This window comes from Salvelinus namaycush, chromosome 35 (genome assembly GCF_016432855.1).
Source record: "Salvelinus namaycush isolate Seneca chromosome 35, SaNama_1.0, whole genome shotgun sequence".
NCBI lineage: Eukaryota > Metazoa > Chordata > Actinopteri > Salmoniformes > Salmonidae > Salvelinus > Salvelinus namaycush.
The window spans coordinates 14,695,050-14,710,175 of NC_052341.1; the positions used below are offsets into that span (position 1 = coordinate 14,695,050).

Here is a 15,126-nt window from a genome sequence, read left to right on the forward strand (position 1 = left end):
CAATACCTTGACTTTGTTGTCCTTAAGCAATTTTGCCACAACTTTGGAAGTATGCTTGGGGTCATTGTCCATTTGGAAGACCCATTTGTGACCAAGCTTTAACTTCCTGACTGATGTCTTGAGATGTTGCTTCAATATAGCCATATAATTCTCTTCCCTCATGATGCCATCTATTTTGTGAAGTGCACCAGTCCCTCCTGCAGCAAAGCACCCCCACAACATGATGCTGCCACCCCTGTGCTTCACGGTTGGGATGGTGTTCTTGTCAGAGTCGTGTGTATAGGTGGCAGGGAAGTCAGGCGCAGGAGAATCAAACTTAAGGTAATGGAGTTGTTTAATAACAATAAATAAAACATAACTCCAAAACTATAAATAACAATAAAACAAAGTGGGTACGAGGACCCGTCGCGCACCAATACAAACAACACGAAACTGAACATCAAACAATCTCTGACAAAGACATGAGGGGAAACAGAGGGTTAAATACACAACAGGTAATGAGTAGGATTGAAACCAGGTGTGTAGGAAGACAAGAGAAAACCAATGGAAAATGAAAAATGGATCAATGATGGCTAGAAGACTGGTGACGTCGACCGCCGAGCACCGCCCGAACAAGGAGAAGCTTCGACTTCGGTAGAAGTCGTGACAGTTCTTCAGCTTGCAAGCATCCCCTTTTTTCCTCCAAACATAACGATGGTCATTATGGCCAAACAGTTCTATTTTTGTTTCATCAGACCAGAGGACATTTCTCCAAAAATTACAATCTTTGTCCCCATGTGCAGTGGCAAACCGTAGTCTGGCTTTTTTATGGCGGTTTTGGAGCAGTGGCTTCTTCCTTGCTGAGCGGCCTTTCAGGATATGCCGATATTGGACTCATTTTACTGTGGATATAGATACTTTTGTACCTGTTTCCTCCAGGATCTTCACAAGGTCCTTTGCTGGTGTTCTGGGATCGATTTGCACTTTTCGCACCAAAGTATGGTCATCTCTAGGAGACAGAACGCGTCTCCTTCCTGAGCGGTATGATGGTGGAGGGGTCCCATGGTGTTTGTACTTGCGTACTATTGTTTGTACAGATGAACGTGGTATCTTCAGGCGTTTGGAAATTGCTCCCAAGGATGAACCAGACTTGTGGAGGTCTACAATTTTTCTTCTGAGGTCTTTACTGATTTCTTTTGATTTTCCCATGATGTCAAGCAAAGAGGCACTCAGTTTGAAGGTAGGCCTTGAAATACATCCACAGGTACACCTCCAATTGACTCAAATTATGTCAATTAGCCTATCAGAAGCTTCTAAAGCCATGACATAATTTTCTGGAATTTTTCAAGCTGTTTAAAGGCACAGTCAACTTAGTGTATGTAAACTTCTGACCCACTGGGATTGTGATACAGTGAATTATAAGTGAATTGTCTGTCAACAATTGTTGGAAAAATTACTTGTGTCATGCACAAAGTAGATGTCCTAACCGACTTGCCAAAACTATAGTTTGTTAACAAGACATTTTTGGAGTGGTTGAAAAACTAGTTTTAATGACTCCAACCTAAGTGTATTTGAACTTCCAACTTCAACTGTAGCTAACTAGAAATTAATCAAATATCTAGTTAGCTAGCTCAGCTTTGTAAATATGAGTGTCTGTGAGAGAGACTATGTTGAACATGTCCTAATGGTAGTCTAACATTGTGTCGTCATCACAGCCCCCGTCTGAGGAGAAGATTAACGGTATCCTCCTGGGCTTCCGGATACGGTACCGGGAGCTCCTGTACGACCATCTCCGCAGTTTCTCCGTACGCACTGCCAACAGCCCCTCTGCTACCTGGGCCGAGCTCACCTGTGAGTAACAGCCTTCCCACAACCTCCTTGTAACTTTTCCACAACCTTACATCAACCTCTCCACAAGTCCCCTACAACCTCTGCACAAGGTCACACAGAACTCCATCAGAACATGTACAAAACTTGCCCTCCTTGTCTTCCTGTAACTCTGTGGTTGTGCATGGCAAATCTTACTCTATAGTCTCTCTTATAATCAGTTATGATCAGTCCTATCTTATGTTTAATGTAGAGCTGTTATGTTATATCTGTGCGATATATCATTTCTCTTTGATTAAGTTATTGTGGGTTTCTCTGACTGTGTATTTTTCACTGGTTCTTGCACTGTCAGAGCAGTCACAGAGTGCATTAACGCAATGACATGTCTCTCCTCTACTCATGCCCTCTCTCTTCTGGCTGCCCCCACTCACGCTCATGTTTGACCCCTCACCTGCTCCCTCACAGCCCCCTACAGCGTGCGAAACCTGAGCGAGTCCTCTCTCACCCAGTATGAGCTGGATAGTAAGTCCTCACATGCCTGCCAACCCTTCACACTCTGTCTCACTGCTGATGAAATACACACTGAACACCACAGAGCCCTAGTGATGGCACACACACTTGCACACACACACACATTCATTTAGTTATAAAGCAAAAGGAAGTTAGTCAGTGTGTAAGCTCTAGCCATGTAGATGATTAACCCAGCTGCCTTGTCTTGTGTGTGTCAGGAAATACACAGTAAAAATTGAGTTTACTAAATCTAATGAAGTCGTTACCATATTTGTTTGTCTGTTCTGACAGTGAGCTCAAACAGACCACTGTGTGGGCCCTGATTTAAAGATGCCTTGTCTACTGTCTATGTGGATATTGTATGTTCAATAGGATTCGCCGGGAAGACTTGCTTGTCCAGTCCAAGTTTCATGGGCTCATGTACTTGTATTTGTTTTGTCATCACAAAACCAGACGGTCACATATTTTCAGTGTATTTCTTTCCAGTACGCAACAACTATCCAATTACATCCTTGGATAGATTCTAACTACCGCATAAGACATATTTACAAAATCAACAAATGTATTTTCTGGCATGTATTGATCGCCCTTACAAAAGAGGTTTCTCGCATCAAGGATCCTTCCTGTTCAAATAAAGGTCAAAATAAATGTTGGGGTGATGGTGGGTTGTTGTTTAATGTCAGTGTTGTTCCTTGTTCTCCAGACCTGAGCAAACACAAGCGCTATGAGATCAGGATGAGTGTTTATAATGTCGTGGGGGAGGGACCAACTAGCACACCACAGGAAGTGTTTGTCGGAGAGGCAGGTAAGTCGCTCAGTGAGGTGGGGAGGTTACACACAACAAACGCACAATCTCTCTCTCTCTCTCTCTCGCTCTCTCACACTCTCTCTCTCTCTCACACTCTCTCTCTCTCTCTCTCTCTCTCTCTCTCTCTCTCTCTCTCTCTCTCTCTCTCTCGCTCTCTCTCTCTCATTTCAATCCTTTCCTCAACAGAGGACCTGAATAGTAGAACTATAGACTATCTGACCACCCTGAATAGTAGAACTATAGACTATCTGACCACCCTGAATAGTAGAACTATAGACTATCTGACCACCGTGAATAGTAGAACTATAGACTTTCTGACCACCTAGAATAGTAGAACTATAGACTATCTGACCACCTAGAATAGTAGAACTATAGACTATCTGACCACCAAGAATAGTAGAACTATAGACTATCTGACCACCAAGAATAGTAGAACTATAGACTATCTGACCACCAAGAATAGTAGAACTATAGACTATCTGACCACCCTGAATAGTAGAACTATAGACTATCTGACCACACAGAATATAAGAACTATAGACTATCTGACCACACAGAATATAAGAACTATAGACTATCTGACCACCTAGAATATAAGAACTATAGACTATCTGACCACCTAGAATAGTAGAACTATAGACTATCTGACCACCTAGAATAGTAGAACTATAGACTATCTGACCACCTAGAATAGTAGAACTATAGACTCTCTGACCACCCAGAATAGTAGCACTATAGACTATCTGACCACCCATAATATAAGAACTATAGACTATCTGACCACCTAGAATAGTAGAACTATAGACTATCTGACCACCTAGAATAGTAGCACTATAGACTATCTGACCACCTAGAATAGTAGCACTATAGACTATCTGACCACCTAGAATAGTAGAATTATAGACTATCTGACCACCTAGAATAGTAGTTCTGTAGACTATCTGACCACCCTGAATAGTAGAACTATAGACTATCTGACCACCAAGAATAGTAGAACTATAGACTATCTGACCACCCAGAATAGTAGAACTATAGACTATCTGACCACACTGAATAGTAGAACTATAGACTATCTGACCACCTAGAATAGTAGAACTATAGACTATCTGACCACCTAGTCTATAGTTCTACTATTCTAGGTGGTCAGATAATCTATAGTTCTACTATTCTAGGTGGTCAGATAGAACAGTAGAACTATAGACTATCTGACCACCTAGAATAGTAGAACTATAGATTATCTGACCACCTAGAATAGTAGAACTATAGACTATCTGACCACCTAGAATAGTAGAACTATAGACTATCTGACCACCTAGAATAGTAGAACTATAGACTATCTGACCACCTAGAATATAAGAACTATAGACTATCTGACCACCTAGAATAGTAGAACTATAGATTATCTGACCACCTAGAATAGTAGAACTATAGACTATCTGACCACCTAGAATAGTAGAACTATAGACTATCTGACCACCTAGAATAGTAGAACTATAGACTATCTGACCACCTAGAATATAAGAACTATAGACTATCTGACCACCCTGAATAGTAGAACTATAGACTATCTGACCACCTAGAATAGTAGAACTATAGACTATCTGACCACCTACAATAGTAGAACTATAGACTATCTGACCACCAAGAATAGTAGAACTATAGACTATCTGACCACCCTGAATAGTAGAACTATAGACTATCTGACCACCCAGAATAGTAGCACTATAGACTATCTGACCACCCAGAATAGTAGAACTATAGACTATCTGACCACCCTGAAGGCAGGGGGATTCTGCTTGTCGAGCTATTCTTGGCAAATGTTTATTGGATTGGTACCATTTACAAATGTATTCAGGTTGCAGGATAAATTTGTTTTTATTAAATGTGACTGTGTGAGCCTGGGCATAAAGTGAGAGTAGTTTCCCCTGTTCTCATCTGTAAAGCTATCATTCCACACACAGGCAGCTAGACAGTAGTGTTTCCAGAAGCAGTGAGGAGAAAAACCCACTGAAACTGATTCCACTGATATTTCTTCTGTTTTGTTTCTACCTGAGTTTTTGCTAGATTTTTATTCCTTCTTTTTTCACAGTACCCACTGCCCCACCCCAGAACGTGGCCATCCAAACAGCAACGGCCACCCAGCTGGATGTGACGTGGGAGTCTCCTCCATTGGACACTCAGAACGGAGACATCCAGGGCTACAAGGTAAGTTAGAGGGTTTCACAAGAATTCCATACCATAGAATTCTAATCATTTTAATCATTACAGTCAAAATCATTCAAATGTATTAACAGTTACAAGTTTCTGCGTGAGTCTTTAATCACAGTGGGATGTAAAGGATATCTTTACTATGAGCTAATATGTGTCTGTTTTCCATGTCTCCTCCTCCCTCCAGGTGTACTTCTGGGAGTTCCAGCGTAAGAACGAGACAGAGAGGCTGCGGACCCTGTTCTTGCCAGAGGGAGGGGTCAAGCTGAAGAACTTGACTGGATACACCACCTACATGATAAGTGTGGCCCCCTTCAACGCAGCTGGGGACGGGCCCCGGAGCCCCCCGACCAGGGGCCGCACACAGCAGGCTGGTAAGGATACTGTCATGTATATTGTATACAGTAAACAGTATACTGCCATGTAAAGAAACCCACAGGAGTTGTCTGTTTCTTAAAATGAAAGGAAAGCAATTTTATTGACTTAAATTCAAATTCCTCCTCCAACTCCCTCAAACATTCCAAGGGTTTCTATCTGTGAGCTTTTATACGATGCACCTAATGTTGGTGTCAGCATGCCAAGCCAGAAATGTTAGAAACCACACGGCATAAACATCAGTTCCCTATCAATGGCCTCTTTCAGTCTCTTGACTCATCCGCTGGTTTCCTGGACAGTCTTGTTTGGTATGAGATGGTATGAAAATGTTTAGAGGCTATTTTTTTCGTTCTTTGGAGTTTTTTGTCTCAAAACTCCTTCCTGTGGTTTCTTGGAAATGCATTCTCTCTGGCACAGTGATCTAAATAGCAACATAAGACAGTCGCCAGATTGTTTTTCCCTCCAAAGATCATCCTCCCCCCTCCTTTCTGTACAGTCACTGTAGAAATGTGTTTTTCATCCGATCCCCTTGTAAATTTTTTTGCAGTTTGCTGTGTTTGATATCTCAAGGGGGAGGGGAGGCGTGGGTTGGAAGACACAGAGGGGGGATGTGCTCTAACCTTTTAGGCGAGAGACGGAATAGATGGAAGCAGATGACAAGTGTGTTGAGGAGAGGGCAAGAGAGGGAGGAGAAGAGATACACAGGGCTGATAGCAGGAGGCTCATCACACAATGAAGCCTGTGTTTGAGGGTTCCAAATAGTCCTGCTCAACGACTTAAGAGAACAGGAGAGCTGTGTTCTTTGTACAGTAGTAGTGTCACAAGCTCATCTATGTCACTAGCCTATTATTACTGGAGCCTGACGGTATGATGGCTGTCATGCCCTGGGGACATTAAATGACTCTAAAAGCAAACAGCACATCATCAATAGTTTTGAAATGACTTTGCGTCTTCAAAATCGAGACCATCCATCACATGCACACATAGGCCTGGGTTAAGAGGCTGAGACAATAAAAAGGGCCTTGGCTAATGCGAGCCGGAAAGGGTCATAGAAGCAGGAGCCTATCTCTTGTTTCTGTAGTGTGAGGCAGCTTGATGTACAAGTACACCCCCTGGACGCTAGTCTGTCAAAGGGCCATCCTAATGTACACAATCCAAAATATAACTGTACGTTCCTCTGACCCCCTAACCTCTGACCTGTGTGTCCTCTGACCTCCAGCCCCCAGCGCTCCCAGCTTCATCCACTTCAGTGAGCTGACCACTACTTCAGTCAACGTGTCCTGGGGCGAGCCCACCTACCCCAACGGCATCCTGGAGGGCTACCGGCTGGTCTACGAGCCCTGCACCCCTGTGGACGGTAAGACACCCCCTCAACCTGTTCGACGCATCCCACCTCACATCTGACAACTCACCCATCTCTGAGGATGCATCCCAAATTACACCCTATTCCTTTGTAGTGCACTACTTTTGACCAGGGCCCTATGGGCCCTTATCAAAAGTAGTGCCCTATATAGGGGAATAGAGTGTCATTTAGGACGCAACCTGAGTCTCTCTCACTGTATGAGGGTAGGCTAAACATCAACATACCTAATAACTACATTGAAAAACTATATTTTTCCATTGCTGAGTGAGTGGTGGCCATTATTTCCTTTGTTGACGCCAAATAGCATGCTGAATCAGTTGATAATGTTGCTATGTTAACCCTTTTCATTCATTTCCCATGTATGTCCCAACAACTGTTGGAGTGTGCCAGTGTGTGTGTGTGTGTGTGTGTGTGTGTGTGTGTGTGTGTGTGTGTGTGTGTGTGTGTGTGTGTGTGTGTGTGTGTGTGTGTGTGTGTGTGTGTGTGTGTGTGTGTGTGTTGTTCCAATCCAGTCACTGGGTATTAGCCCCACTCTAAATGTGGTGTGTTTGTCTAGAGTCTACCGTGGCCTGTGCCGACTGTCTTCACTCCCCCTCCCCCCCAGGCGTCAGTAAGATAGTGACGGTGGACGTCAAAGGGGCCCCGTTCTGGATGAAGATTAAGGATCTGGCTGACGGGGTTACCTACAACTTCAGGATCCGGGCCAAGACGTTCACCTATGGGCCTGAGGTGGAGGCTAACATCACCATGGGGCCTGGGGAAGGTTCGTCTACCTCTGGCTGAGGCCCATATCCTGACTTGCAATATGCACACTTAACTCAACCTTCTGTGCAAATACTTAATTGACATCAATGAATGATTTACAAATGCCAGAGTGTGCGGATCTCAAGTTAAGCTTAGGCCCTGAATATGCCCTAATATTTTGAAGGTATATTGAGGTTGCCTGACCCTCAAACCTTTCTCTAACCTTTGACCACCATGCAGGAGCCCCCGGCCCCCCTGGAGAGCCCTTCATCTCTCGCTATGGCTCAGCTCTGACTATCCACTGGGCTAACGGTGACCCCGGGAGGTCGCCTATCACACGCTACGTCATCGAGGCCAGACCCTCAGGTATATACACCCAACACGTGACATACTGGACTGGACTCCACTTGCTTGACTTATTCCTTTTAGCTTCTAGTGGAGCAAAGGGCCTCAACTGTACATCTCCAGCGAACTATGTTCTGGACAGTTTTCATTTCTGGCGCTGGTGGACATATTGGATACTTCCAGATTGATCCACAGTTCACAATCCTTTCCAATCATGCAATCTGTTAACCCAGCTTGGTACTTGCTTCCACAGGAATAATATGATTTAGAATAGGGTGTCAATATGGTCCCAACAGACGATGATGTTTACTCACTATTCTTTTAATGGAGTATTGATTGGGGTGCAGCGGAGCTTGAGACGTAACGACAGGTTTCGTCTGTGATTGACAGCTGTACAGCGGGAATAGAGGAATGATGGATGGAGGCACATAGAGAGGGATGGATTACACCACTGGTGACTTGAGGAATGGGTGGATGGGAGTGGGGGGCACTGAGCCCCAGATGTTAAGAAAGTATCATGCAGATTCACTTGGTAGCATACGAGCCTGTCCCTAACAACATCAGTAGGACTACTCAGCTGTCCATATTACTAGTTACTATGTCACAGTTTATCATTGTCAGGAAAAACTCCTGGCGCTACTACAGATTAACTTTACCCTTCATATCTCCGTACTTCACGAGTGACATAAACTTTAAATGAACTCTGGTGTTGGCTGATGTTCTTGAGCACTCCATAAACGTCAAACTCCTAGGAAGATTTATGGTTATTAGCACTTAGCCCTTATGGATTCTGGCAGCCATTACAAAAGCAAACATGAAACATCCCATAATATTCCATCTTGTGAATCATACCTACTGTCTTTTTATACGGTTGTGTACCTCTCAAAGACAAGAGAGCATTATGGGAGATTTACAATATGAATTGCATGATGTTTATATGGTTTGAATTACCTTGGATATAGGCAGATTATGTTTTATACTAACGTATAGGCTTTTAAATGGGCTTTTCTATGGGCTTTCAGTCTCGTTTACCGCAGTTTTTTCATGTTTGATTACTACTCATCCAAAAACCTTCTTCTACTTCTTCTACTCTGCCAACAGATGAAGGCTTGTGGGATATCTTGATCAAGGACATCCCAAAGGAAGTGACGTCATACACCTTCAACATGGACATTCTGAAGCAAGGAGTTAGTTATGACTTCCGGGTCATTGGAGTGAATGACTACGGCTACGGATCTCCTAGTCCACCCTCAGCCTCCATATCTGGTGAGTTATTTCATATATCTATGTCCCAAATGTCACCCTATTCCCTAGTGCACTGCTTTTGACCAGGGTCCATAGGGGTGACATTTGGGACACAATGGTAATTGAACTTCAGGTTTTCATGTTAATCAATGAGAAAATCTTACCTCATTTTATAGAATTTAAGAATAATCAGTGTAACAGAAAATATATAGTTTTCAGATGCTACCTTTGCATCAGTGCTCCCTGCTCTGTCCTTGTGTTTAGTCCAGTTGTTATATTGCGTGTGTTCTTCTCCTCTAGCCAAAAAGGTGGCGCCGTTCTATGAGGAGTGGTGGTTCCTTGTGGTGGTGGCTCTCGTGGGACTCATCTTCATCCTCCTACTGGTCTTCATCCTTATCATCAGAGGACAGAGCAAGAAGTACGCCAAGAAGTCTGAATCAGGTGAGAGGTCGAGCGGAAGACATGATCAGCATCATATTACTAGACAACAAGGTCTTTGTTATGTTCCTTTTTATCTCAAAGATTCTGTATTTCTATTCTACAGTGGTCTACTTTTGGCATATAGCCTATGGGGGGAGAGAGAGAGAGAAGGAGAAAGAGGGGAAAGGGGAAGTAAAGGGGGAGAGAGGGAGAAGTGGTGGATAGAGAGAGAGAGACAGGGAGAAATGAGAGAAAGAGACAGTGATCTGTAGAGGAGGAGTATAGTAGGGGGCCTATCTAGTTGTACAGTCTGCTCCTCTCTGACATCAGCAGGTATTTCCTCTGCCTCAGCACTTCTCTCTGCTGTGTGGCGCTGCCAGTGCCAGGCTGCCAGGCTGGGGCAACCCACGGGTCTGAAACACAAGAGGTCTTTTCTTCTCTTCTCTCCCTTCTCTCTCGTCTCTCGCTTCCCTCCCTTCTCTGCTCTCTAACACAGAGATACTCTCACAGACCCCCTGTAACCCCCCTCATGGAATACTGGACCGGTGCACGTTTACAAATCAGCTCGTTATAGTGACTAAATGTTTGCAGAACGACAGCTTTGCCGCCAGATGCCCTTGGAGGGGTCTGCTGTGTAAGGGGGGTAGTAGATGTTTGGACCCTTTCCTTCTCGTAGATTCCCACTTCACTCATAGGCAGGGATAATATTCTCATACTGTAGACCCAGGCCCTTGGAGTCTGCTGATCAAAGCACTTGCAAAGCAGGGGGAGAGTAGGTCAGAGGGTAGGTCAGAGAAGCAACAAGACACATTTTAGATCTGTGTCTGTCCATCAACATCATCTCATAAGGCTATTGACCTGGACTTTGTTTTTGTTTAGGTTTAAAGGCAGTTTTTTTGTTGTTGAATCTTGTGGAATCTGTTATCAATGTTTAGATTCCTGGCTAAACTCACCTAATATACTGGTGATGACATCATTGTGGTATTTCCAGGCACTCTTCTAGTTTCTATTGAACTCAGTAGTAACAGTAGTAGTGGTAGAGTACAATACATAGCATATGCATAACATCCATTCATGATCGATCATCTTGTGTTTCTATAGAACTCAACGGGTATGCCCCAAATGGCACCCTATTCCCTATGTAGTGCACTACTTTTGACCAGGACCCATAGGGTGCCATTTGGGACACAACCATACAATAGTAACAGTACTAAAGCTGATCCACCCCTAAATTTTAATTTTTTAAAACAGTACTAGAGTGGGCTTCTGTACATGACATACATAATACAACATCCATGCATCCTCTTCACAGCATCACTAACCCCCACCTGCCTGTCCGTCCATCCCTCTGGCCTGTGGTCACACAGTGTCTCCCTATGTGTGTTCATCAGGGAACAACTCTAACTGTAATGCCCTGACCCATGGAGATATGGTCAGCCTGGACGAGGGACGCTTCCCCGCCCTGGAACTCAACAACCGCCGGCTGTCCGTCAAGAACTCCTTCTGCCGTAAGAACGGCGTCTACACCAGGTCAGTAACTAGTATGCTAGCTGTTCTGGTAGACTTCCAGGCATTGCGCTAACGCTAGTTAGCTATGGTTCGCGAAACTACCTTCAACTACCTTCAAACTGCACGCAGACATAAAAATGGTATCCATGAGTTCATCTGACTTATTGTCAAAATCTTGCACTACCCCATTAAATTGACTGGTTTGAATATGTTTATGGTACTGTATACAGTACCATACGGTACACAATACTAATTATTATGGTTCTGTGTTTGTCATTGAGGAACACTATGACCTCATGCCTTGAGAAGTCCAACTGAGGCTGATGGATGGATGGAAAGGACTTTATGCTGTAATGGATTGGAATGGATACTCCTATAAAACTCTGTTTCCACTGTAAAACAGTACACACAGAGAACTGCTGCTTTTTCTAATGAGGCAGTATATTACAGACCTGGGTTCAAGTACTATTTAAAATCTTTCAAAAACATTAAGCATTCGCTTTAGCTTGCCTAGATTGCCAGATGGGCAGGATCTGTACTTTTATGACTATTCTATTGGTTCCATTGCACCAGGCAAGATCAATCAAGCCCAGCCAAAGTATTTGAAATTGTTTTTGAACCCAGGTCTGGAATATTCCACTGTCCACAGCTTAACTGTTGATGAGTTCATTACCTTGTCTCTGTTAATCTCATTGTCTGGCACTTTGGACCAGTGATCTGAATGGCAGCTGACCAAACTCACCAGGAGGGACTGAATATGGATTGAGTCACAGTTATAAACCCATGACCCTTTATTTTCCATTAGATGATCACCCCAGTTGCAAAGCTACCGCTAATTTACCGAAGTTACCAGAAATGTCTATAATTTTGGTAATTTATGGTAATTTTGGTAATTTATACTTGAAAAGTATTCATATATAGTATTAAAAAAAAGAATATATATGTATATATATATGTCTGTGTCCATATTGTCCATGAGTTTCTAGTGGATAGACCATATGGTTCAAGAGAAAATAGACTAATTAATTAAAAAAGCATCTAATCAACAATGGTATTCTTTTTACTTAACTCTGCAACTCTTCCAACTATCGACTTTTTTCATAATTGCCATCAGTTTGGCGCCAAAACATTTACAACAAAGACATATTGACATAGTAAAAAAAGGGTTTAATAAAATATATAAAGGATAATTGGATTCTGAAACCCTCATATTAAACACAAATGGTATTCACTAAGCTAATGGTTTATATTCAGGATAATGTTTTACAGCTTTGTCATTATTCTAAAATCATCTTATTTGATTATTTGATGTATTTTACATGTGATAAGGCCCCACAGAGGGCCAGAGATAATTAAAGACACCTGTGATAATCTGAAGTACCCAACAAGGTACAAGTTACCAAAATCCTGGTAGTTTACTGGTAACGTTAGAAAGTTTCCAGCAGTAATATGCCCTCCCTTTGCAACCGTACCCAGTGTGTATTCATATTGTCTTGCCATATTATGAGCGATCACAGCATTGCCACTATTGGAATTGGTCTTTTATTTCTGTGTTTTATCAGTACATTAGGAATGACCACCACATTGCAATATATTGCAGGCTCTGTGTGGAGTGTGTAATTGTGTGTGTAGTATTGCCAGCGCGATGGTATTAGGTTAGAGGAGATAGTATTAAGATGAGTGTGACTGACTGACTGTGTGAGCATCCCAAGTAGAGCACTAAATAGGGAATAGGGCTCCATTTGGGACTGACGGCGAGCGAGCTCACAACAACCAGCTGGAGAGCCAGGTGCCCTCTGCTCTGATGTTCTGATGCAGTGCCCGGGGGAATTTGCCCTGTCCTTTATCCACGGGAGGTGTGTGTGTGTGTTTGCCCTTGGGGAAGGATCAAAGGTGCCCTGGCCTTTGAGGAGCAGCCAGCTAGCCAAGTGAGAGGAGGGGTGAGAAGAGGGGTGAGAAGGAGTGAGAGGAGGGGTGAGAGGAGGAATGCTCAGATGTACCTCTGCTATCTTTGAACTCCCCATAGCTGAGGTGTAAGGAGGGGAATAACTGGAGCCTGCTATCCGTACTGGATCTCCTCACTCTGAGGAAGAGAGGATTGAAACAGTGTTGCTCTATTGTGTTGTTTGAGCCAGTGTGTTTACATCTACAGTGATACGTGAAGGAATGAGGGTGTGAGTTAAAGGAGCTTGAAGCACTCCCAGAGTGCACTGTGCTGTGGAACGCTAGAGCACCTACTGTTAATGAGTCCCACGGGCCTGAGGAAGGGGGCAGAGGAGGGGGTGATGTGGGGTGTATGGGTGGATTACACCCCTTAGGCATTCACTATACACCCACCCACCTACTACCCCTACTAGATTACTACCTCTGAGGGTTTAGAGCATGAGGTAGTCACCTCATACAAGTACTTGGGAGTATGGCAAGACTGTCCTTTTTATTTGTATTTGTATTTCACCTTTATTTCTCTCAGCACATATCAAAGCTGCAGGCAAGTTAAATCTAGACTTGGTTTCCTCTATCGTAATCGCTCCTCTTTCACCCCAGCTGCCAAACTAACCCTGATTTAGATGACCATCCTACCCATGCTAGATTACGGAGACGAAATTTATAGATCGTCAGGTAAGGGTGCTCTCGAGCGGCTAGATGTTCTTTACCATTCAGCCGTCAGATTTGCCACCAATGCTCCTTATAGGACACATCACTGCACTCTATACTCCTGCACTCTAACTGGTCATCTTTGTTAACCGTCGCAAGACCCACTGTTTGATGCTTATAAAACCTTATGCTTATAAAAATGCTTATAAAGCTGCAACAAACACAAAAACTGGACAGTTTTATCTCAATCTCTTCATTCAAAGACTCAATCATGGACACTCTTACTGACAGTTGTGGCTGCTTTGTGTGATGTATTGTTGTCTCTACCTTCTTGCCCTTTGTGCTGTTGTCTGTCCCCAATAATGTTTGTACCATGTTTTGTGCTGCTACCATGTAGTGTTGCTACCATGTTGTTGTCATGTTGTGTTGCTACCATGCTGTGTTGTCATGTGTTGCTACCTTGCTATGATGTTGTCTTAGGTCTCTCTTTATGTAGTGTTGTGTTGTCTCTCTTGTCGTGATGTGTGTTTTGTCCTATATTTTTTATTTATTTTTGACATTTTTAATCCCAGCCCCCGTCCCCGTAGGAGGCCTTTTGCCTTTTCGTCGGCCGTCATTGTAAATAAGAATTTGTTCTTAACTGACTTGACTAGTTTAATAAAGGATAAATACATTAAAAAAAATACAACATTTGGTGGTTTACGAGAGGGTAAAGAGTGTGCTACTACCCCTCTACACTTGAGAACTGTTAAATATTTCACACCTCACTCAACAGTGGATGAGCGTCTGAGTGATGGGGGAAGAGAGGGAGGCGGAGGGTTAAGGGAGGGAGGGAGGGAGGGGAGGAGTGGGTCTTGAGCAGAGCTTCCTCTGAATTGTTAAACAAGAAGTTTATCATAATCTCCCACAGGGCCGACAATAACATTTCTTCACATTCACTCCTTAACCCTGTCTGCTCATAGCAGGGCTATCCCAGCCACGACTAATCTTGTGGAACCAGTCCTTACTCACAGAAGAGACTATTGTGGAACAGCCCAATGTGCATCTTGTTGTAACGTCTGGTGCGTGAAATTAGCCCAGGACCAATAAGCAATTTGAATTAGTAGTGGAGATTTGTATAGATCTTACTGCAGAGGGGAGAATGTGATCGGACGAAGTTACAGGTTTGTCATTGAGAGTTTGTGTTGACATGTTATAA

The 15,126-nt window shown here is 43.4% G+C and overlaps 1 protein-coding gene across 1 annotated transcript in view; it reads left to right on the top strand.

The window, feature by feature from the left end:
- Positions 1-15,126, top strand: part of sdk2b (sidekick cell adhesion molecule 2b) — a 143,175-nt gene that overhangs the window by 113,092 nt on the left and 14,957 nt on the right. Inside the window, exons 32-42 of the mRNA XM_038975331.1 lie at positions 1,695-1,830; positions 2,272-2,328; positions 3,020-3,121; positions 5,214-5,329; positions 5,520-5,706; positions 6,927-7,064; positions 7,675-7,833; positions 8,055-8,180; positions 9,261-9,425; positions 9,705-9,845; positions 11,216-11,354. Coding sequence (XP_038831259.1) covers positions 1,695-1,830; positions 2,272-2,328; positions 3,020-3,121; positions 5,214-5,329; positions 5,520-5,706; positions 6,927-7,064; positions 7,675-7,833; positions 8,055-8,180; positions 9,261-9,425; positions 9,705-9,845; positions 11,216-11,354 — 1,466 coding nt within the window. The remainder of the gene's footprint in view (positions 1-1,694; positions 1,831-2,271; positions 2,329-3,019; positions 3,122-5,213; positions 5,330-5,519; positions 5,707-6,926; positions 7,065-7,674; positions 7,834-8,054; positions 8,181-9,260; positions 9,426-9,704; positions 9,846-11,215; positions 11,355-15,126) is intronic.